A 25,208-nucleotide genomic window follows, 5' to 3' on the forward strand; every position below is an offset into this window, starting at 1 on the left:
TTGGTGTATAGTTGCTAACCATCCAGTGTAGAACTAGCTTCCATGAATCCTGCCCACTGCAAAGGACACATCCCAGATGGTGACGTGGACCAGAGGGAGTGCAAGGCCAGGGGTTGTAACACGACATGAAAGCTTCCCACAGCACCCAGCACCAAAGGAACATGCAGAATAGAGGAGAAATGAGGCTTGAAATGTGCAGCGTAGGAAACTGGCCTGGGGAAAAGGCTTTCATTTAACAGGTGTGTAGAATCATTAGCTAATACATCTTTCCCTACAACATCTGGTCAAAAAGGACATTCTCTTCTGACAAGAATATACTCAAAGAGCAGAACATACTCTATATTTGATAGGGATTATATGACATAGAGTCCACCAGAATTTTTCTGTTTGTACAATACAAACCTATACCAGTACCACAAACAGCAAGGACATCTAGTGTGAAAGTCACACATTTTATGCATCCCAACTTATTGGCTTGCACTTCACCGTATCTGATGTGTCCTGTTCTGATGAAGTCTGGTGGTTCCAGATGGAATGGTATGCAAAATTACCAGTGTCAGAAAAAGTGCCTGAATTTTCTAAATTGTCAACACTAAATAACAAATTTCAGTCAACCACTAGAAGACTAGATTACATTTGATCTTTATATAAAAATTTATATTACAAAATTGCTTTATGAAGACATGATCAAAGGGTGTCCAGTCAAAAAATATTTTTAAAAGTTAATGATCTGTGAAATTGGGGGGATCCTTGCCTCTTTGCAAGGCATCCAGATCTTCATGTCTACTGTTTTCACTTCATGTTTTTCTTCATTCTGTGACACGTGTGGTTTTCCTTTTCTTACATTACCACACATTGCCACTCTATCTGCTGTTTTCTCTGCATCTGAGAATTCTGGAAGCATTTGTGGAAGTAGAGTGGATGTTTTACTTCCAAGCTTTTCTCCATCCACTTGTGTACTTTTATCCAGTTTAGAGTCAGGTGGAGAAGGTTTGGAAACATAAATTTTCCTTTGATCCATACATGGTGGTTTACCTCCATGTTCCTTTCACTCTTGCCCTCTAATGTTCATATGCAATTCTGATCTATGGAGCATAGAGGAACAAGGTGATTTCTTTGACTTCAAAGTTACATCTCCTATCTACCATTTTTTCTCTGTTCCTCTCTTCTTTCTGAGGCATATGTTGTTTTTTTGTTTTTAACATCATTTGTGATATCACCACCAAATGACTCTGTGTGTGTAAGGTCTCTCCTGAGTGTGATAACATCTGCAAAACAGACCTTGAAAGTCTTAGCATCACATCATCTAATTGTGTTTCTTTATCCAACATGAAGTGAGAGAGAGATGGTAATGAAGGAGAAGGTCTGGTCAGAACCATACCTGGCTCATCTTTACATTCCTGCACCTTCTTTTCTTGATGTTTGGAGAATATTATGATTTTTATTACTTGTACTCCATCTTCTTTCTTGTCCTGTGGCACGTTTTTCTTTTTGTAGACTGATGAAAATATCACTATCACTAGTAATTGGCTTTATATACATGCCTGCCCCAGAATCTGATTCCTGGAGGTTGGTTAGGGAAGAAGAGGATCCTGTTAATACTGCTATGCTTTCATCCTTGATCTTGGTATTCATGTTAGGGTGAAGTGGGGAAGATCTAGAAGGACTCCTAGTCAGTCTGAAACCTGGCCCACTTTTAACTTTCTGTACCTTTTCCTCTGGCTGTCTTGTTTTCAATTGAAGGTCACTTAAATCACGTGTGGGTAAAATAGGGGATTTATTTGCCTTTGAATATATATTGTTAGGATCCACTATACTATTCATATCCATAAGAACTTTTTTTCTATCATTCTCTTCTCTCTGTAGCATTTGTTTTGTTAATTCTTTCACATCATTTGAGGGTTCTCCACCAGTTGTTTCTAGACATGATATTCTCCCTGCATCTGACAATTCCTTGGACTGTAATTGTGAGAGAGACAATTTTGTAATTCTTATCACGCACTCCTCTCCTTCTGTCAAGTCAAACTTACGATATGGTGGAGTAAGAAGAGATGCATTAATATTTGTCAGACCTATAACTAGTTGATTTTTATCTTTCTGCATCTTTTTCTTTTGTTCTTTAATTTTCCACTTCAAATATTTGGTATCAAGTATATATGACATTAGTAATTTCTTTGCCTTCAGATCCATACATTTAGGAAGCATTTTGTCTTTACTATCCAATTTGAGTCTATCTTTCTCCTCTTCCTGTGTCATAGATTGTATTGGTTCTTTTCTGTTGCTTAACATACAAGTATACAATGACTCAGCAGATGGTTTTTTGCCTGAATCTGATGAATCCTGAATCTTCATTGGTGGAAAACAGAATTGTGATGTTCCCAGTGCACTTTCCTTTTCATCCCTTCTAGTGTCACATTTCAGGTAAGGTGGAAGAGAAGGTGAGGAAGCACAAGTTTTCCTGGGAACCGTTCTGAGTTCACTTTTGCCTTCCTGTGCTTCTTCCCTTAGCTCTTTAATATTCAAAGGGAGTATCTGTCTATTGCACAGATGTGCAAATGGGGCTGTCTCTGCTCTCAGACTTATTTTTAGGGGGAGTATTCTACCCTCCCTGTCTTCTGTTTTTACTCTGTCCTTTGCCTCTTCGTGTGGCATATCTTGATTTGCTTTTAATATTACATTATATGAGTTAATACCTTCCTTTGAATCTGCACGTCCGATTTTCCTTGCACCTGATGATATAGGAAGCTGTAGTTGTGAAGGCAAGAGTCTATGGTGAGAGGGAGAAGGCATGAAAGGATAAGCTTTTGTCAGACCCCCATCAGGATCTCCTGCTCTTTCCTGCTTCTGTGCTACTTTCTCTTTAATGTCCCACTGTGGCGGCTCCTTTCTCTTGCTCAGAGTGCTGTGCTCAGGGAAACTGAACACATGTGGAGTTACTGATGCCTTTGCCTTGAAAACACCGCCACTGGGGTGCATTAAGCAAACTTTCATGGCTACTGTTTGTACTCTGTCTTCTAGTCACATATATTCTAGATAGGAAAGTAAAAAAAACTCATGAAACAGGAAGGTGAAAATTTTAGTTATTAGTAGAAAGCATTTTTAAATACACTTCTGAAGAATTTTCTTTTAAAATTATATTTACAGAGGCCTTTGTGTTTTGGTTAAATGCATAATGTATGTTACAGGAAATCTGTGATTAATTTTATTTTTACTTCTTTTTGAAGGAGGAACATTAAGAACACTCTGCATCCAATTGTGTCATCCTCTGTGTATAGGTATGTGAGACCCTAGAAAAGGACATATATTAAATACATATGACATTTAATATCAGTATTTTTAATGAGAAAGGATCTGAAAACACAAAGCAAAAAGCATTTCCACTGTCAATATGCTGCCAATGGCCCATGAGCCCCATTTAAGGTAATCTAATTTATCTTGGAATTTTGGTTTCAGCAAGACATTAAGACACTCAAAGAAATGGCATTTGCTTAAGACTAATAGTCACATATTAATATGTTTTTTCCACCTGTAAAAGTAAAAATACTGAAGCATGCATGTTAAAATTCAATACGTAAAGTGTTTTATTAAATACCTTGTACATATGGAATTATTCCTTAATTCTGGAAACATTTAACTTAGGCTTCTTCTCTGCATGAGAGTAAGATTTCATACTATCTATAGATTTGCACAGTTTAATTGCTTCCTTTTGAATTAATAATATTTTAATGTCAATTGCAATTCTTAAAAAAGTACTTTGAAGACTAATTCCTCTTCATAGATTATACAAATAGTATAATCAATTTATGAGGAATATATTTAGAATGGAAATCAGTGTGGCAAAGAGATATGTGTACCGCCAGGTTTATTGCAGCACTATTCACAATAGCCAAGATATGGAATCAACCTAAGTGTCCATCAATGGATAAAGCAAATATGGTATATATACACAATGGAATACTATTTAGTCATAAAAGGGAAATCCTGTCATTCATGGCAACACAGATGAACCCAGAGAACCTTACGTTAAGTAAAATAAGCCAGGCACAGAAAGACAAATATCACATGGGCTCACAAATAAATGGAAGCTAAAAAAGTTGATGTCAAAGAAGTAGAGAGTAGAATAGTGGTTACTAGAGGCTGGGAAGTGGGGAGGGTGTGATAGGGAGATAGGTTGGTTAACAGGTACAAGCTTATAGCTAGGTACGAGGAATAAGTTCTGTTGTTCTGTAGCACTGTAAGGTGACCATAGTTAATAATTTATTGGATATTCTAAAATAGCTGAAAGAGAGGATTTGGAATGTTCCCAACACAAAGAATGATAAATGTTTGAGGTGATGGATATGCTAATAATCCTGATTTGATCATTACACATTGCATGCAGGTATTGAAATATCACACTGTACCCCATAAATATGTACAACTATTATGTGTCAAATAAAAATTTTAAAACAGAAGGAAGGAAACAGATAAAACTAAAATAAAATAATATGGCTTGGCTGAATGGCTGCATTTTGTGTCTCATTCTCCAGTAGGCTAGTTCAGACCTGTTCACATGGTGGCAGTGACAGGGGTCCCAGCAGCAGAAAGCAAAAGTATACAAAACCTCTTAAGGTCCAGGCTCAAAACTAGTATAATATGACTTCTACCTCATTCTATTGGACAAAGCAAAATATAATACCAGTCCAGATTCGTGGAGTAAAAAACATATTCCATCTTCTGAGAAAGGAATTGCAAAGAATCATGGCCATTTTTTTTTTTTTTTAGTCTATCATAGGGACAAAGGATGGGAAGACTATAACTAAAATGTGTGTTCTTAAATTGAGATCCTAAATTATAGTGGAGACATACTGTTTTAGGATCTGTGGATGACTAACTTCAAACATATAGTGCTGTTTACTATAAAATTCTAGCTGCAAGCCGTTGTTTAAGAAGTCTAGATATGTGTATGTGTGTACATTGGTGCAATTTACAGTTATTTGTTATACCTCAATAAAAATTTAATTATCTGTATGTATACATGCCTATAAGTATACATATATATACACACGTGCATATATAATTACATTTGTATTGAGATATAATAAATACTGTAAGTTGTACTAATTTAAGTATGTATCTTGATGACATTACAAATAATTATATATGCATGTAACCATCACCCTATCAAGGTATTGAACATTTCTTGCCCGTTTCTAGTCAATATCCCAATACACCAGAGATAATTGCTATCTTGATTTGTGTCGCCACAGATTACTTTTACTTTTACTTGAATTTCACATAAGTGGAATCATACAGTACACCTTTTGTGACTGGCCTTTTAACCTCAAAAATAAATTCTGTGAGATTCATCCAATATTGTGTGATCACTGGTAGTTATTTTTATAACATTAATATTTATTGCCTTATAGACAATTGCCTTATAGACAATGATTAATGTATGGAAAACCCAAAGCATTCAGTTTATACACAGAAATTATGCAATTATACACCGTTCTACAAAGGCAGCAAACACGTTACATTCTATAAAATCTACTTTACAGAAATTTAAAAAATATACAGCTGAAGAAACAGGTATAAATCTGGCAGCCAAAACTTTTGACAAGGAAGTTTCAGCTTGCATGGCTTTAAATATTGAATTTGAAAATATTGAGTTTCGAGTAATCATTGTGCTCTATGTTTATCTGAAAAATAGAACACTGGCTATCAAAGAAGCAAGTTCAACAGTATTTAATTCACTGCAAAATGCCATGCATATTATGGTGTTGTCTATGCTAAATGACCTAAAGCTTCGGTCATTTAGCTATGGTACATTAGTAAAGTAATACATTAATTCTTCCAGCACAGTGGTGTTTCACATCATTGACATTTGCGTGCTGTACAATAATTTAGAGGGAAATGGGTACTATTCACAGTGTTCAGAAAAACAAGCAAAAGTTTAAGGAACCTTCCCAGTTCTTCTGAGATAGTCTCATGTCAGCTTCATAAGGATTCATTCTACAAAATAGTAAGCTAATGTTTGCATACAATTTCCAAGAGAAAGCACATTTTCTCATAAATAATGAAGTCTTTTTCTCAGGCACCTCAGAAGTATACAAAAGAGTTTTAGTTTGAACAGAATTCTTGGAATGTGTTTAACCTGAGATTTTAACAAATTTAAGATTTACAGGGTTTCACAAAGACCAGATTTTAGATTACTCAGAAGACAAAAAAGCCGTCTTCTGAAAGAAGTGAATTCAATTATTACCAAAAGAGAAAGTATCCATTGTATTTATCTCTTATAGAAACAGAAAAATATAACATTCCCCCTCTTAGAATAATATATATCGCATATTATATAATGTAAATTATATATAACCTGTATTTATAAATATAAATAACATAGAATTCATGTGTATGTAGGTATGAGAAATTTAAGGTTCCATTGCATCCAGTCAAACAATAAAATCTGGAAACCAGCATGAAATCCTGTAATTCACATGTTAAAATGTTGAAACTCTGACTAAAATATGAAAACTGCTGATTTTGGCAAACAGACAAGACAACAATCTTTCTTGCATATGTAGAAACTAAATGTGATACTCTCTAAAGGTTTTCAAAATTGTAATTATTACCCTCCAGTTTATAAACTTTCATTCTAAATTTTAAAAATGTCTTTTCACAAGCCATTGATTTGACCAAATCCCTCTACCCTACCCCACCCCCAAAAAATCAGGTATAAGCAGGACCCAGGGGAGCTGATATTCACAGTTATTTTATGGACAACTCTTTCAGGTTTTATCCTATAAAGTACTTTATTTTACAACCTGCTGCTCTTGTAAAACTAAAGATTCACTTTGTTACATAAACAGACACAGTATAAAACTAGAACTGTATGTAAAATACTGCATCTAAATGTTTCTAAATAGTTTTGTCCATCAATTCATCTGTGAATTTCGTGGCTTCGTCATCATTTTCTACAGAGGATTCTGAAAGAATATCTTCAGTTTTACTGGAATTGGATCCTACAAATTCTTCTGTTTGATGGCAGTCAGAATCATTAATATTATCCGTATTAGTATCTGCTCTGTTAGCAGGGCCTGTGTTTCCACTACTTTAAGAATGTAAGTCTTTCTCAGCTTGAGACAGATCAGATTCCTCCATTTGATTATTTTCCTCAGAAGTCTCATCATTCACGGTTTAAGGCATCATCAGATTCTTTTTCTTGGATTTTTCCTTTCTGGGATCATTTCTGTTGATGTCATAAACGACTCTTTTTCCTCTTCCTCATCCTCTTCTGTACAGTGAAGCCTGGTACAATTACTCTCTTTGTCTTTATGCTGAGATGACAAGGACACTTCTGTTTCTTCTATCAAAACGGAAGAAATTTTACTGAAAGTTTTGTTTGGCCATCTCTCTGGCTTCACCTTCTTTGTGAAATTTCATGTCCCTTAATTTCCACAGCGTCTTCATCTGGACTTTTTTATAGGGCTCACTTAGGAACGTTCTGATTCCAGATGCTGGAAAGTCATTGTGATTTTGCGCCAAGTTTGACTCTTTGCTCTCTGTGCTCTCACACCAGCTATTGTTGTTACAGGGGCCGTCATCATTTGATTTAAACTATTGGGATTGTTTTTCTCTGAAGAAGGATAAACATAGCTAACGACCATCACATTATTTTCTGCTCCCCTTAGAAATGTGGCTGTGCCCGTACAGTTTGTTTTTGGTTCTGTTAGCAATTCACATCGTGGCCAAAACAGTAAAAAGAATACTAAAAAACTGTAACTTCAGTTCAGAGAGTAGCTGTAATTTATCTTCTCCCATTAAATCCACTGACAAGTTTCAGTATTCTTTCCTTCATTTCATCAAAGGGAATACGTTCGACACTAGAGTTGGGAGGACTTCTTGGTTCAGGAGCTGAAGTTCTGAAAATCATTCATTACTTTCTCCAGTTTGAGAATAAAATACTTTTAAATTGAGACCATTGAGTCATTTCTCCAGTCTTGGCTACACGACAAAGAAACCGATGCAGAACAAGAACTTCCTTTTTCCTCCTCCTCTCACAATCTTTTAGGTCTTCCTGCAGTCTGTCCAAGTCCATGGCTTCCCATAGTCCCCGCAGCCTCTGCCTCCCTCCGCTGGTCTCCCGAAACCTAAGCTGAACCCAAGCCAAACCTGAGGACCTCTCCAAACCCCTGCCCTCTTTCTTTCCCCCAGGCGCTCCGCTCCCTCGCACAGGCTCCAGGCAAGCAGACTATGGGAAGGGAGCTTAAATCCACCAGCCCTCCAATGTGCAGCTCTGCAAGTAGTTTGTTTTTACTGCTGAATAGATTGCATTGCTTGAATATTCCATAATTCATTTATTCATTTGACTGTTTTTAAACATTCGGATTATTTCCATTCTGGGGTTATTATGAAGTTGCTGAAGATCTTTACACAGGTCTTTTTGTAGATACATGCAATTAGGCATCCTCTTTTGGGAAATGTGTCATTAAATTAAGTATTTTGTGCATTTTAAAATTGAATTGTTTCTTACTGATTTGCAACAATTCTTCATATATTCTGGAAATAAGTACTTTGTTGAATATTTGCATTGTAAATATTTTCTCTTGGTCTGTGGCTTGCCTTTTAATCCTGTTACTGATTATTTTAATAAGAAGAATGCTTCATTTTAATGAAGTCCAATTTACCAGTTTTTTTTATCATTAGCGATTTTGTGTTCTGTATAAGAAATGTTTATCTGACCCAAAGATTATGAAAACATTCCACTGTCTTTTCTGCTAAAGCTTTATTGTTTTACCTTTCACATTTGAGTCTATGACTAATCTCCAATTAAGTATTGTAAAGATACAAAGAAAGAGTCAATATTCATGTTTTTCATACAGCTATCCAATGCTCCTATAAAGAGCATCATTTCCCCCACTGAATTGTAAATCAAGTCAACACATGTATAAATCAAGTGAACAAAGTGCATTTGTTGTAAATCAAATGAACATATATGTATGGGTCTGTTTCTGGGCTCACTCTCCTTTCCATTATTGATTGTCTATACTTGAGCCCAAATCACAGTTTTAATTATTATGAATTTATAGTAAGTCTTGAAAACTTGTATATAAGTCCTCCAACTTTGTACTTCTTTCAAACTATCTTGGCTCACCTAGATTTTTTTGAATTTCCATATAAATTTTAGAATCATCATGTCAATTTACACACATACACACACCCCATGCACACCCCACACACATACCCTGCTGGTATTTTAACTTGGGAGGCATTAACTGTATAGCTTAATTTGGGAAGAATTGACGTCTAAAAATATTGAGACTTCCAACCCATAAACATGGTATATCTCTCCATTTACTTAGGTTGTCTTTGATTATCTTTAGCAGTGTTTTCAGTGTACAGGTTTTACATATCTTTTGTTAGTTTTATTTCTAGGCATTTGATGTTTTATGCTATTTTAAATGAAATTTTAAATATTTTATTTTCTAATTGTTTGCTATTTGTATATAGGAATATAATTGATTTTTGTATATTGACCTTATATCCAGCATCCTTCATAAATTCATTCATTTTAACAATTTGTAGATTCCTTGGGATTTTTATGTATACAATCATGTAAAGTTACTACTTTCTCTCCACTTTTTATACTTTTTATTATTTTTCTTTCTTTATTGAATTGTCTGGGACTTCTACTCTAACGTTGAATAGAAGGGGTAAGAGGAGGCCGCCTTGTCATGTTTCCAAACTTAGGTGGAAAGAATTTCATATTTCACTATTAGAAATGATATTGCCTATAGGCTTTGTAGTATCTTTTACCAGATTAAGATAGTTCCATTTTATTTTTAGTTTACTATAAGTTTTTTAACTCATGAATTGGTATTGAATTTATCAGATATTTTCTCTGCATCTATCGAGATAATCAAAGTGTTTTTCTCTATTATTCCATTAACAAGATTTTCAAATGTTAAAACAACCTTTTTGTTTTTATTCCTGGAATAACTCCCTTTGGTCTTTAATATACTATCCTTTCCATATATCATTACATTCTATTTGCTAATATTTTATATAGAACTTTTTGTTCATGTTCATGAGAGATATTCAGTTTTTCTTTCTTGAAATGTCTTTATCAGCTGGTCTACAATGATCTTAGCTGGGGTATCTTGGGTAACTCATATCTGCTTGACTCATCTTCATTCTCCATCAGGATACCCTGGATATGTTTCAAGGTGATGGCAAAAGGCAAGATCGAGAATAGAATCTTACAAGTGCTTTTGCGACCTCTGCTTCGTGTTTTCCCATTGACCAAATCAACTTGCATGATGGAACTCAACATTACAGTGAGACGGCAAAACAAGGTGAAGAGTGAGGGTATGGATAGAGGGAAAGACGAGGAATTGAGACCACTAATGGAATCAATCTACCTTATTCTCAGGAAGGGAAGCATTTCTACACATGCAAAAACTTTACAAACAATAAGTAATATGTAGACAGAGACTCAAGACTTCAGCAGTTGTACAAAAATGCATTTTTTTGACCAAGGTCCATTGGATGGATCATGCCACTTCAGGGCAGCCATCCCAAATTGCCAGAATCCATCTTTTATGGGTTAAGCATTCCTTGATTGCTAATGTTGCTTTTTAGTAGATTGAACTGATAACTATGAATTAATTACATCTAATCTAAATTGAGCCAGTTTTCTTTTTGTAGGTTTGGTGGTGACAACTATAAATTTAGCAACACTTAATATTAGCTGGAGTATTTTTTTAAAAAGCCAAAAATGTCATTTAGCATGTAAATCAAAACAAAGACATTCATATTTGCATCTGGGGTGGTCTCTAGACTCTTGGTTTCTATCAGTTATTAAACTTATCTCCTTGGGGTATTGACAAAGTTCTAATAAGTCACTGATTGATCTCTTTGCCATTTTTGAGTATCCAAAGAGCAGGTAATAAATCATCCATTTTCATAAAATCCACAAATCATAACTACCCAAAAAGTATATCTACTGTCCATATTAATATTTACTCTTCTATCTTTGTCAGAGTGCATGCTCAAATCTAACATACAAGTTCAGCTACCTGAGCAGACTAGAAATTAACACCATAGAGCTGCTTCAGTGGTTCCATGTTCAATGATAACAGCATATCCTGCACAGGGAATACCTTTGTCATTTTTAAGACAAGAACCATCTACAAAGTATGTTAAACCAAGATTGACTAAAGGGTGCAAGATTCAGATCCAGGCATACTTAACTCCTGAGAGGATGCTAAACAGTTATGTGGTTCTCCTTTATCCTTAAAATGAAATAAAGTTTCAGGGTTATGTTTGAACAACATTGAATATACAAAGAAGACAGTAAAATTTCATTAAGTGCTAAATTTGCTAACAGAAATGTCAAATGCTGCCTTAAAGTAGCAAAAATTGTACAGATGTAGGACCCATAGAGTTAGTGGAGAAACAAGTACTATGATGGAAGAATCAACAAGTTTGGCCACTGTTGCCACCTCATGCAAGAGAGTGTGGGTACCTTCGCCTCCAAATCAAAGAATGTGCTAAGATAGGCAGAGAAAAGGGCTTAGCAGATTTAGGAAAACCAAAAGGTACAGGTTGTTGCAAGAAGATTTTCAAAGAGCAAACAGCGTTTTCTATTTTTGCATCACAAGGAAGAGTTCCAGGGATTATAAAGTTCGTAAGCCCATACAAAGGCTGAGCTATTGAGAAAAATCAGATATATATTAGCTACAGTCCTAAAATCTTCGCCATCTTTTAATTTTCGGCCTCGGTACCATTGAATACTCCAAGGGCAATTGTATTATTTATTATATTAGCAATAAAGCAAAGGTTTTATTTTCATGCCATATTTGCCAGCATTGAATTTTCTCATTAAAAACAGCTAATTTCCAGGGTGAAAATGGCATGTCTCTGTTTTGACTTTCTTATTGGCGAGGCTGAATATTTATCTATGAGGGCTGTTGGTGGTAATTTCACTGTTGTGGATTGTTTATGTCCTTAGTCCATTTATCTATAGGATGAGGGAGTACTACTTAAGTTGTTGTTAATGAGGTATTTTGTTTCTTCTAGTAGGTAGGGTCCCCATTCAGTTAATTATACTGAAAAATCTTTTCCCCTGTTGGTTGTTTGTTGTGGAATTTTCTAAACAGAAATTCAAATTTTTATGAAGTCAAACCTAAACCTATTGAACCTATTGATTTTCCTTTGATGCAACACTTACTTCTTCCTAATTCAAAGAACTGATCAGTGTTCATTAAATTTCTTAGAGATATTTATAGTTTTTTATATTTGATTTCTGAATACATATGGATTTCATGTAAGAGATTCCATGAATTTTTGAACTGTATAAGACATTTTATCCTCTTCCCCCATGCTATGCAGACACAGAATGTTCATCTTTTTGATTTTCCTCTGGACAGGGATAACCAATTTAACAAATTGATCACTTTAATACCTTAATTGTTTTCCTCAATATTAAGCCAGTAATCATTGCTCTAAGGGTACTATACTAATCAGTTTTTGAATTTTGTGGCAGTCATTTTTGCTGTTGCACAGAGATACATACGTACGTTTGTGTGTGTGCGTGTATGATTCAGATGGATACATTTTCTGAAAATATTGTTGGATCAGTATGGCGATATTAACTGTATTTTAAATAATAACCACTATTTCTCATTTTAAAGGTTATACACATATGCACAAATATGTGTGTGTGTGTGTATATATATGCATACACATTCCTTTTAGAAATTAAGAAAAGACCGATGAGCCAAAAAGACTCTCCATATTGCTACCACTTCTCTAAAATTTGATGTTTATGTTTCTCTATCATGCATACACACACATACTTCACAGTTTTACCACTAGCATTTCTTTTTTTTTTTTTTTAAAGATACGGTCTCACTGTGTTGCCCAAGTTGGCCTGAACTCTTAGGCTCAAGCGATCTTCTCTCATCAGCCTCCCACGTAACCGAGATTACAGGCGCACCACCACACCCAGCTCTCTTTTAACTTCATTTATTTTGCAATCCAGTTTAGCAACCACTGTTCTACCAATAGTATTAGTTTCTATGTCTCATTCCTAAAGACAATTGATTTTAATTCCCACCACACCCAGGCTCCTAAGCACAGCTAAAGAAAAAAAACCACACACTTTGAAGAATGGTGCCATTATTAAGTTCAGCAGAGCCCCTGAAACTGCTGCAAAATTCCAGGCATAGGGTATAAGGCCTTATATGACAGTAGAGGGCAAAAATAAGAAATATATGAAGAATGTATTTAACGAGAACTGTTAAGACTTGGTGGCCTCCTTCACATAATAGAATACTCTATTCTGGGCATACTGATTTCAAGATACTAAGTGGAATGAACACATGGAGATGCCCCCCAAAGAGGTGAAGATGCAAGTCTGAAGAGGTCTGAACTACAGAAAGACTGATGTATGGCAATCCTTCTCACATTTTTTTATATTTACTAACCAATAATAAAAATAGCTAGTTTATCTTTATGTCTAGATTTCAATTATAAAAGCTCTATTACCTTACCAAATTTGTAAATGCCAAACCCACAAAGAATCTTACGGTACAGCATTTGCACCTAGACATTCTAGTTGAATAAACAATTATTCTTTTTTGTGCTCAAGTAGAAAGTTCCATAAATATTGAGGGAGAGGGTCCCAGGTGACTTTCCCCTTCTAGTACAGACCATATGGAGCAATCAAATCTCCAAGAGCTTGTCTCAAGCTCACTTCATTCTGAATTCACATACTTAAATCTATTGTAAAAACACATGCATTTAAGACTAAAGTACTTACTCGGTAACCTTCGAAGTCTCTCATTTGGATCTGCAACAGAGAGAGATCCCTCAAAATCTGTAGATTATCTTTACCTAATTTGAGGGTATTTTGGTAACACTTAATAGCTTCATCATATTTCTTATCAGAACGCTGCAAGAGTCCATATACACGCCAACCTATTAAGTTAAGGAAAAAGAGACATTCACAGACACTAGAATATACTATGCTACATGTCTAACATAAGGCCTACCTTGATGAAATGGTATCTTGTATGGGTTTTGTTTCAGAATGATCAGGGGTCAGAGGAAGGGGGATGGTGAGGGTAGTTAAAGATGAAACTAGATCAGCCTTGATTGACAATTGTTAACATTGTTACAGGTGGATGATGGACACATGGGGGTTCATTATTCTGTTCTCTCTACTTGGGTACACATTTGAAACATTCTGTAGTATTTTTTAATGAACCTTAAAAAATTCTTGCCAAAAGTTCTTCACATTTTCTACCCTCTATGCTCTCACATTCCTCCCCCAGCAACTTCAACATTCACCTAGTCTTCATGATGTACTGAAACAATATATACCAAAATCGCAATTATCTTTCAAAACAAGTTTACATTCAACCAATTCTGAAATAACATATAACATGACTTAATTCACTAGTGATATTAAAGGACACAAAAATTAAATTTTATTTATTGTAAATTAAAGTCTTAGTATATATTGGAGCCAAAAAAAAAAAAAAAAAAACTATCATACTTACATGCCCTTTTTCTTCACTCTGGGGTAAACACCAGGATAAAGAAATAAGTATTTAGTATTTTGAGAGAACCCTAAGCTAAATATGTGAAAACACTACTAAGACTATTTGAACAGTAGCAAATGGCTAAGTGAATTAAACGTAACCAATTAAGATACAAGGGTAGTACCTGAATAGCTTGTGGATAAACTTACAGATAGACAAAACGAATCAAAGTCAATTTCAATGATCCATCCTTAAAAAGTGTTGCTGGTTTTGTACAAACCGGAAGACTAGCCAAAGAAAAATACAATTATAAAGATCCAATGAAGTCACAGCTATGTCCCTGTGTTAACAGAAACCAAGCTGAAGAACCAATATAATATCATACTTAATAATAAATAAAATGTGTTCTGAAATTAAGTGTCTTTTAAATTTTTCTTTTAAAATATCTAACAGAAGGTTTAAGGCACACAGATTTTACTGTATAGATGATTAGCTAAAAGTTATTATTTGGAATAGGAAAGTATAACTCAGTTCATGAATGTTTAAGAGTTTCAAGTCACATATAATTATCAAAGTAACTTTTCCCTAACAGTAAGCACAACTGAAGTAAACACATACACATATTTTATAGTGATTTTCTGTACTCCAATAAATAAACAAACACTGGTAGAGAATAGATGAAACTAATATTACAAAATGTTGATAATTACTGAAGCTGAGTAATGGGTACATAGAGTTCATTAAATTCTCTCTTCTATGTAGGTTCGAAATTGTAAAACGTTTTTAACTTGAATTAGAAAAAAATTAGTAAATGAAAACATACATGAAATTAAACTACTTAACTACTGGAAAAGGATACAGACATGACTCTTGACATCATTATGAAGTCCTTTATGAACAAATTCATATGCTTCTTTTTTTCCTAAACAGTTCAGCGTTAATCCTTTCACAGCCAAAGTCTCTGAAAAATAATTTTAACCGCTATTTACACATGAAAGATTGATTCAAAGTACTCGCTCAGCAATATTTTAATATTTGAGATCTGAAGGATTACTACTGTTCCAATGCTTATGTTATTCATCTCTTTAATCTCATAATTAGTATTGTCCAAGTGCAAAAAGTAAAACTACACTGAAGTATTTGCTTAAAGCTTGGCAGCCCAAGTCTTTTTCTGAAATTCCTTAGGCTGAGACTGAATAGCTAAAATGGTTATTGCTCTTCATAAAACTCTATAAAGGGGGTTAATATTATTCTGCAGAAAAAAATTAACAAAACAGGCATGTGAGTCCTGTTGAATTAAATCTACTGCATTTCCACAGTTTTCCTTTTTTTTTTTTGAGGCACAGTCTAGAGTGCCATGGTGCCAGCCTAGTTCACATCAACTTCAAACTCCTGGGTTCAAGGGATCCTCCTGCCTCAGCCTCCCGAGTAGCTGGGATTATAGGCATGTGCCACCACGCCTGGGTAATTTTTTCTATTTTTAGCAGAGACAGGGTCTCACTCTTTCTCAGGCTGGTCTCAAACTCCTGACCTCAAGCCATCCTCCCATCTCAGCCTCCTGGAGTGCTAGGATTATAGGAGTGAGCCACCTCACCCAGCTACACAGCTTTTACAACTAAGATCAATTCTAATCCATCATCTGATTTTTACACCACACGAAAATACTCAATCTACCTTAACAAAGAGTTATACATTATTTAAAAATCATCTTAATCAATATCAGAACAGACTTCATTTTTGGGAGCAGGTTTATTCCAAATAATTCTACTTAGGCTAATTAAACATCAGCTTGCATTTCAAGAGCCCAACACTGGACTATGTGAGTGGCAAACCAAAAATACGTTAGGGAGTTAATGAAAGATGGTTTAGAATGAAATAATTCTCAGAATAATCCATAACAGGGGAATCAGACAAGAACAATGGTTTTCAAACTGATCTCTGTGGACTCCATGGTTTTCAGAACATGGTGATCCAAGCCCCCCAGCCCCCACCTTTTATCTGTTTTACATATTCAATTTCCCCACAGCCTTCATTTGGATAAGGGTTCCACAGCTAAAATGCATGAAACCAAACTTTAAATTTCTTTCTTCTTTTAGGAGATAGGGTCTTGGTATGTTGCCCAGGCTGGTCATGAACCCCTGACCTCAAGTGATCCCTACCACCTCAGCCTCCTGAGTAGCTGGGACTACAGCGGCAAGCCACCATGCCCTAAGCTTTAAATTTTTTAAATTCTATGAAATGAAGGCTTCTTTCCATTTCCCTCAAAGAATCTCTTAAACATTATTAGAAAGGTAAGTAGGGTCAGCCTATTTTTCCAACAAGATGGTCTCAAGAGTTACTCAAGTCTGATAATCATTGACCTCAACTAGCTTTGCTTATGCTATAGTGCTATAGTTTGCATGCCTAACCTGACATACCCTTCTAACAAAACCTGGCTATTAGTGCAAAAGAATACAAGAAAATACAGATCTTATTAATACCACCAGTGCTAGAAAAATCACTCAACACACATAATCTAATGATAAAATAAGTAATATCATATTTATATATAAAGGTCAGATATAACATATAAAAAACACACAATAAAATTCATGTGACTATATCTTCATAATATTTCTAAGTTACATATATTATCCTAATTTTATACACAGGAAACCAAGGTATAAATGTACGTTTCTTTTCAAAGTAACAAGGAAATGAGGTCTATAAAAATACCAGTATATATCTTGTCCAATTTTTCCCCAATGGAGCAACCAACCACTTCTCATCTAAAAGTGAAGACACAGTACATATACCTAAGGACAATAAAAGTAAGCTAAAATAAGACTCACATAAAGTGTATCTAAAAATGTTGAATATTTATGCACTCTAATAGAGCTTCAAGGCCTTGGAATATGAGAAGTATTCTTCTTTCACTGTTAAAAATCCTATGAGTCTGATTTTGGAATTAAGATTTCCCTAAAGCAATCTCTCACAGATGAGACAATACCTCCATGTTCAGCGAATTTTGGGTTTGAAAGAATCATCTTGCAAAACTTGAGGCCATTTTTGTACTGCTTCTGTTTGTAACATTTCTGTAAAGAAATATGGAGAAAAATTATTTTATAAAATGAATATACAATGGAGCAACTTTTCATTGTATCATACATTCTGAATTCAAGATCCAAAATTAGGTCTAAAACATACACGATGGAAAGGATTCATATCACTTATAACATGAAATATACTTTTGTTATCTACTCTTGACAAATCTTTTTTTTTTCTTTTTCTTTTTTTTTTTTGAGAAAGAATCTCACACTGTTGCACTGAATGAAGTGCCATGGCATCAGCCTAGCTCACAGCAACCTCAAACTCCTGGGCTCAAGTAATCCTTCTGTCTCAGCCTCCAAGTAGCTGGGACTACAGGCATGTGCCAGGACGCCTGGCTAATTTGTCGATTTTTAGAGGGGACGGGGGTCTCACTCTTGCTCAGGCTGCTCTCCAACTCCTGAGCTCAAGGGCTCCTCCCACCTCAGCCTCCCAGAGTGCTAGGATTACAGGCGTGAGCCACCATGCCTAGTCCCAAATCATTCTAGAATCTCAGTATTTTCACTTTTATAAAAGATAAAGAAAAAAGATATTTAACTGTAAACTGATACTGCCACAGAATTTTTTTAATTCAAAAGCAAAAACATGTGATAACAGAAAAATACTACAAACTTCATTCACTAAAAGCCTTTGTCGTGGCAAGACTGAAAATACGGTGCATGTACATACATATCAAAAAAACACTGCCACTTGTTGAACAACCACTATGTGTTTGTACAAAACTTGTTATATCCTACTTAATTCTTTTAACAATTCCTTAAGATAGGTGTCATTACCTCCACTTCCACAGATGTAGAAACTGAAACTAATGAGCTCAAAAAAGTTGTTTAGGGTTAGGGTTGGTGGCTCACACCTGTAATCCCAGCACTTTGGAGACAGAAGTGAGAGGGCTGCTTGAGGCTGGGAGTTTGAGATCAGCCTGGGCAACACAGAGAGACTCTGTCTCTATGAAATTTAAAAATTAGCAGTGCATGGTGGTGCATACCTATAGTCCCAGCTACTCGGGACCGGGTGGTGGGAGGATCCCATGAGCCTAGGAGTTGGAAGTTGCGATGAACTATGATGTTGCCACTGCACTCCAGCCTGGGTGACAAAGTAAGACTCTGTCTCTTAAGGAAAAAAAAAAAATTGTTTATAAGTGGCTCAGCTTAGTTGCAAACCTCTGGTCTGACTCCAAAGACCATCATCACCATTAGCCTAATACAAGCATAAGCAATATCTTTGTTCCTAAATGCCATCAGCTGGGCTAAGCAATGAACACCTCTCCTCAGCAGCCACTGACCTGAGAACATCTCATCTCTTTCCATCCTCCCTTCCCTTACATTGTTCAGTCAGACTGGGTATTCTATTACCTAACATGCCAAGCTTATCCTCGCTCAGGCCTCTACACTTGTGTTCCTTCCACCTGAAAAGCTCTTCCCCAGATTTTCCCATGGCTGTATTCCTCATTATCCAAGTCTCTGTCAAATACTGCCAGCCTCCTACCTCCTCCCCCTACACACATATTCTCTATCACATTACTCTATTTCATTTTCTACAGCGCTTCCCTGAAATCTGATTTATTCGATTAGTGTGTGTCTTTTCCACCACCATGTAAGCTCCATGAGAACAACGATCTCATCTGTCTATTTATTTATTTATTAGAGAGGGAGCCTCACTCTGCCTGCCTATCTATGCATCTATCTATCTATTTATTAATTTATTTATTAGAGACGGGTTCTCACTCTGCCACCCAGGCTGGAGTGCAGTGGTGCAATCACAGCTCATTGCAGCCTTGAACTCCTGGGCCCAGGCGATCCTCCCACATCAGCATCCCACCGAAGAGCTGGGACCATGGGCGTGTGCCACCACATCAAGCTAATGTTTTTTTATTTTTTATTTTTATTTTTTCCAGACATGGTTTCTCTGTGTTGCCCAGGCTGCTCTTGAACTCTTGGCCTCAACTGATCCTCCCGGCTCAGGCTCCAGAACAGCTGGGACTACAGGCATGAGCTACCATGCGTGGCTCCCACCTATTTTAAACACTGCTGCATCCCCACAGCCTACACCAACAGGAGCTGCTCCATAAATATAGCCTATGAAGTTCCAAGCAAAATGGCACCAGTAATGGGTGAGAACAAGATCAAGCCTTGCAGTAGGGGCTGGATGTGGAGGGCAGAATAAGAAAAATCTTCACACACACCACACACACACACACACACACACACACACACACACACATTTAAATTGAGGCTTCTTGATTGCCTCTGGAGATGGGAACTAGGTGGCTATAAGACAAGGATAGGAGAGAAACCTCTATTTTGAACCACGTGAATACACTGCCTCTTCCAAAAATATTTTTTTTTTTGTTTGTTTGTTTTTTTTACATTTTTTTTATTTAATTTTACAGAATCAAAGAGTCTAACAGTATATCTTGTTAGATACAGTATGTCCTCATAATGTATACATTATTTCTTGTACAATGATATGAAATAATATGGGAAATATTCATGATAAATTATTAAGTGAACAGTGCAAGTTAAAAACAATAGTTTCATATTTTTTCCCCACCCCCCCTTTCCCGAGTCAGCACCTTCAAGTGTTACCACTCCCCAAACGGTGCGCAATGCACTCATTGTGTAGGCATACCCCCATCCCCTCCCCCACCCCCACCTCAGTCTGATGTCCAATTGGTGTCGTTTCCAGATTTGTATTTAGGTGATGATCAAGGAAACCAATTTTCTGGTGAGTACATGTGATGCTTGTTTTTCCATTCTTGGGATACTTCACTTAATATAATGGGTTCCAACTCTCTCCAGGAGAACCATAGAGATGTTGTATCTTCATCATTCCTTATAGCTGAGTAGTATTCCATGGTATACATATACCACAGTTTACTAATCCAATCATGTATTGATGGGCATTTGGGTTGTTTCCACATCTTTGCTATTGTGAATTGTGCTGCTATAAACATTTGGGTACACGTGCCTTTGTTACAGAATGACCTTTTTTCCTTTGGGTATATGCCCAGTAATGGGATTGCTGGGTCAAATGGCAGGTCTACTTGAATCTGTTTAAGATACCTCCATAATGCTTTCCACAGAGGTTGCACTAGTTTGCAGTCCCACCAGCAGTGTATTAGTGTTCCTGTCTCTCCACACCCACGCCAACATGTGTTGTTTTGGGTTTTTTTGATAAAGGCCATTCTCACTGGGGTTAAGTGATATCTCATTGTGGTTTTGATTTGCATTTCCCTGATGATTAGAGATGTTGAACACTTTTTCATATGTTTGTTAGCCATTTTTATATCTTCTTTTGAAAAATTTCTATTCATGTCCTTTGCCCACTTTTTGATAGGGTTGCTTGATTTTTTCTTGCTGATTTTCCTGAGTTCTAAATAGATTCTTGTTATCAGTCCTTTATCTGATGCGTAGTATGCAAAAATTTTTTCCCATTCTGTAGGTGGTCTGTTTATTCTCTGGACTGTTTCTTTGGCTGTGCCCAAAAATATTTTAAAATATAAAAATAACAATCTGAGTTTGACTACAGACAGGAGTTCACCTGACAAACGACAAACAAAAAACAAGCAGAAGGAACTACTGAAGCAGAGCAAAAGAGAAATACAGTTGACACTTGAACAGCACAGGTTTGAACTGCCTGGGTCCACTCATAGCAGATGTTTTTCAACCAAACAAGGTCAAAACTATAGTATTTTCAGGATGCAAAACTGGTGTATACAGAGGGCCCACTTTGGGACTTAAGTATGGGCAGATTTGGATATGGGAGGTGATACTGGAACCTATCCCCCTGCTTCTACCAAGGGATGACCTATTTTGTTTTCTGACTTACCAAGTGGTTTAAAAGTAGTAATAACCAAACTGCTAATAGCAGTAATAATAATAATAATAGTTAACACCTATTGGAAGCATTTACTATGTGTCAGGCACTGTCCTCATTTAGTGTTTATTTAAATCCCAGGAAAGCCTATGAAATGCATGTTATCTCCATTTTAGATGAAGAACCTGAGGCACAGTTACTGAGTTTACAAAGCTAGTGTCAAAGCCACAGTTCTTACCCAGGTAGTCTGGCTCCAGAGTCTAAGCACTCAGGTAAAGACAACCCTAAGGTTCAGTAAGGAACCATTATAGAAAAGATAGATTCTAGTCTCAACTTTGCTACTAACCGAGAAAATAGAAAAGATAGATTCTAGTCTCAACTTTGCTACTACAGAGAATCTTAGACACTTAGTCATTTACCATTACTGGGTTTGATTTGTGTCTCTGTGAAAGAGGGCATGGAATAGCTCCAAAGTTCAACAAACTGTAAGGCTACTAGCCAGTCTGAGGAATAAGACAGGCAGATATAAACCATGCAGAAGATGAAAAAAAAAAAAAACTAGCTAGTGACTTTGTGTGGATGTGTTTAAGTACACTGATAATTAATAGAAAAAAAACTTAGTGTTGCCGGCAAAGCACTTTGATCCACCAACCAAACTTAAAAAATAGTTTCATTATAGAGACTTCTGTTTGCCATGGAATTTGCTGTAGCAAAACTTTACCCACATATATTGCAAATGTGAGAGGATAAAATCATTCATTTTTGCAGCACCTTCCTAAACTCATGCAACCTTTAAAATAAACATTACATACCCACATAAGAAAATGTTTAGTATTTTCCAATTTATCTGAGGACAAAGTTAACTCAGCAGCAGCTTTAACTTTTGTGGTTTGAGAATAATAAATCATATAACTATTTTTCTTTATGTTACTGATACATGATTTGAACTAGAAAATAGCCATAGAGAAAAGAAGTGCTGTCATCATTTAGGTACAAAGCCAAATGTCCTGAAACCCAACTAACAACTTATAGATGATTTTTTCATTAATCTTCCAGATTCCCTAGACAAACAAACAAAAAAACCTTAAAGGGGGGGAGCTCACTTCTCCAATTCCATACTATGTAAAATAGAAGGGTCTGAGAAAAACGAAAGTAAAATAAGAAAAAAATACACGAAGCCCAATGAAACAATCAGCCACATGCTGTAATTATTAGTATGTTCTATGTTTTCACACTTGTGTCTCATATTTTGCTCAACACTAAGCACTGTATAAAATTAAGATTTAAAATTTTCATCCCGTCTACCGTGTATCTTTCTTAACACCCTAAAATTAAGTGTCAACTTTCTATTGGCTCGAAACAGAACAGCTAGTATGAATTTTATCTGCCGTTGATGTTGTAATACTTACAGCTGTTCTAAAATTAGCGTTTTATTTATAGTAAAGTTAAGCAACAGCTAATAGCAATATAGCCAACACACGCTCTCAATGAATTCACTCTTAAAATCTAAACGCTTGTTTAGCAAATAAATTCTTGTTTTCAGATGAAAAAAGAAGCTTAGAAAAGACAGCTAGCTATTAACAACATTAGTTTAACATCTGTGGTCCCGAGTGTACACTGAGAAAAGCAAAGGCAAGCTGCCTCTTCTTCCCGGAAACGCACAGACTGCAGGGGCCCTGGCACGGACTACAGAAACCTGCCCTCTCGGCGAGGCAGCATCGTCATTACCGGGCCACGATTCAGTTTTCTGTTCGGAAATAAAGCAAATGCTCCTCTCCCAGCGCAAAACCAGCCAGTCTGCGCGGCTTTGATCACTCAAGGCAAGGCCTGTGCGAGTTAAAGCAAAGAGCTGTGATGGAGTTGGTGACAACTTAGGAACACAGCTCAAGTCACCTATTCGTCTATTCACTTCCAAAGACGGTAAACACAGTACATCACAAACAAGTAAACTCTCTCCCACAGGGAGATAGTGCCAGGCTTTGGCTTCCTAGGGATGCGGTTTTATTTTCCCGTAACCAGTATAGGTCAGGACCTCCACCCACTAACGGGCCGATCCTGCTTTAACGGGTGTTAATTGGGGAGTGCTGTGCAATCTGCTAGACAGAAAGCAGCGAATGAAGGGGAGACACCTCACCGAGGGGAGACTGACAGGAGAAACAAACCGAGGAGGACCCGGGCAGGAAGGTTGCGAGCCCGGCCCCGCAGGAGGCACTGGAGCCACCACCGGCCGAAGTGGCTTCCCGGGGACTGCGGAGCTCGGCGTGAAGTTTCTGGACAGAGCGCGGCCGGGGCGAGGCGGCCGCTGCAGAGCAAAGGGGGCGCGCGGAGGAGCGGCCGGAGCCGCCAGGCCGGGGCGGGGAAGTCGGGTCCCCCGAGCTCGGAGGTAAACACAGAGCGGAGCAGCGGAGGCCGAGCCCAGCGCGCGGAGGCGCCGCCACCTGACCGCTCGCCCTCCAGGCCGGCCGGCTTGGGGTGCGGGGCAGATCCGGGGGTCGGCGGCGCGGCCTACGCCCACTCACCAAGATGCCTTTGAAAAGGCTGCTCTCCTTGGGCGGCAGCTGCGTGTTGGGCATCGCGGCCGGCGGGGAGGCGGGGTGCCCGGACGCTCCGTTTCGCGGGGCTGGGCATCGGGACGAGCCACTGCTGACAGTCGGGCCGCGGGCGACAGGTTAGTTCATTGGCCCGGAGTTGGGGCTGGGCAGCCAGGCTGCTTGGCAAGGTTGGCAATGGAAAAGGAAGGTGGTCTGAGCAAGACACGCTTTCCCTTGGCCCGGCAGTTGCAGAGCGCTGGAAGGTGGCAGCCGGGGTTCGCCCACCCCAACCGCTGCGCTGGGCGCTGGGCGCATGCGCGGGCGCTCGGCCCGGGGGTGGGGGACGCGGGGGCGTGGCTGGGGCTGCCTGGGGTTTTGTGCTCCGTGGCTGCTGAGGTCTCCCGAAGGTGGGCGCCACCCGGGCCTCTAGAGCTCCAGCACCCCACGTAAGACTATGGCTTGCATTGCGCTCTGCTTGGTGAGCTTGTGGCCCAAAATAATGTTAGTTATTTTGGAGTCTGATTTTTTTGCATTTCTCCCTCGGAACTTAAACAGTGCTTGACACAAAGTATATTCTTGGTACAGGACGGACTTGTTTTCCTTCCTGCTGTCCCTGGAGTGATTTAGACTCAAGAGAAGCCTTGTCTTTTCAGTGGAGACCAAACAAGTATTCACAACGTATGTGAGGCCATTGGCGGGCCTTGAAATGACTGACGTGAAAGCATGTTTGAAGGACAGGTCGGAAACATACTTCCAGCAGTTTCGAACATCCACCATTCTCAGTGGGAATCACGGTGGTTTTACGGGGCCACTGAGCCTCCAAGTCTACCTACTCTTTCTCCTCAGATGGTGCCTCTTCATATAAGCCATATAATAATGGGAGAAACAGGATTCAAACCCAGGATCTTCCAACTCTGGAGCATTTTCTGCAACAAATAAAAAGCAGCATAATGATAGTAATGTGTGAGTCTAGAAAAATATGGATATACATCAGTGACAAGAATAAACAGCTATACAAGTTGGTGTTAGTATTAAGGTATATGTAAACATTATGTACATAGACTTATACGTGTTCTGGATCCTAATTTTTTATATACGTGTATATTTTTGAGACTGGCGGAATTGGTGTGTAATTGCATTTAATGGGCTGTAATCTAAGCTGGACTGGTATTTATCTGCTTTTTCTTCTTTCTAGCCTTAGTTGGTTAGAGATTGGAGAGAGTACTGTAGGAGCCTTTTAAAATAA

The 25,208-nt window shown here is 37.5% G+C and overlaps 2 protein-coding genes and 1 pseudogene across 2 annotated transcripts; all 3 read right to left on the minus strand.

The window, feature by feature from the left end:
- Positions 1–1,085: 1,085 nt before the first annotated feature.
- Positions 1,086–6,633, minus strand: LOC138382437 (leucine-rich repeat transmembrane protein CCDC168-like). The gene is given in 3 exon segments (XM_069466939.1): positions 1,086–1,488; positions 1,490–3,014; positions 6,612–6,633. Coding segments are annotated over 3 exon segments (1,950 nt in total).
- A 264-nt stretch (positions 6,634–6,897) lies between these two features.
- LOC138382438 (serine/threonine-protein phosphatase 4 regulatory subunit 2-like) lies at positions 6,898–8,447 on the minus strand (annotated as a pseudogene).
- Positions 8,448–13,170: 4,723 nt separating this feature from the next.
- LOC138382440 (N-alpha-acetyltransferase 16, NatA auxiliary subunit-like) lies at positions 13,171–24,230 on the minus strand. Its single transcript, XM_069466940.1, has 5 exons — positions 23,951–24,230; positions 17,518–17,602; positions 15,388–15,489; positions 13,805–13,962; positions 13,171–13,191 (listed from the first exon to the last, which is right to left on the minus strand). The coding sequence occupies exons 1-5, from the start codon at positions 24,002–24,004 to the stop codon at positions 13,171–13,173; spliced, it is 420 nt and encodes a 139-aa protein (XP_069323041.1). The 5' UTR covers positions 24,005–24,230.
- Between the last annotated feature and the right edge of the window lie 978 nt (positions 24,231–25,208).

The sequence above is a fragment of the Eulemur rufifrons genome, chromosome 4 (assembly GCF_041146395.1).
Source record: "Eulemur rufifrons isolate Redbay chromosome 4, OSU_ERuf_1, whole genome shotgun sequence".
NCBI classification, from domain to species: domain Eukaryota; kingdom Metazoa; phylum Chordata; class Mammalia; order Primates; family Lemuridae; genus Eulemur; species Eulemur rufifrons.

Excerpts from the sequence above, each read along its gene's own strand:
- LOC138382440 (XM_069466940.1), bottom strand. The coding sequence starts at position 24,004 with ATGCCCAACACGCAGCTGCCGCCCAAGGAGAGCAGCCTTTTCAAAGGC. Across the intron at positions 17,603-23,950 it reads GCCTTTTCAAAGGCATCTTG|AAATGTTACAAACAGAAGCA; the intron begins GTGAGTGGGCGT and ends ATTTCTTTACAG. Across the intron at positions 15,490-17,517 it reads AAAATTCGCTGAACATGGAG|AGACTTTGGCTGTGAAAGGA; the intron begins GTATTGTCTCAT and ends ATTATTTTTCAG.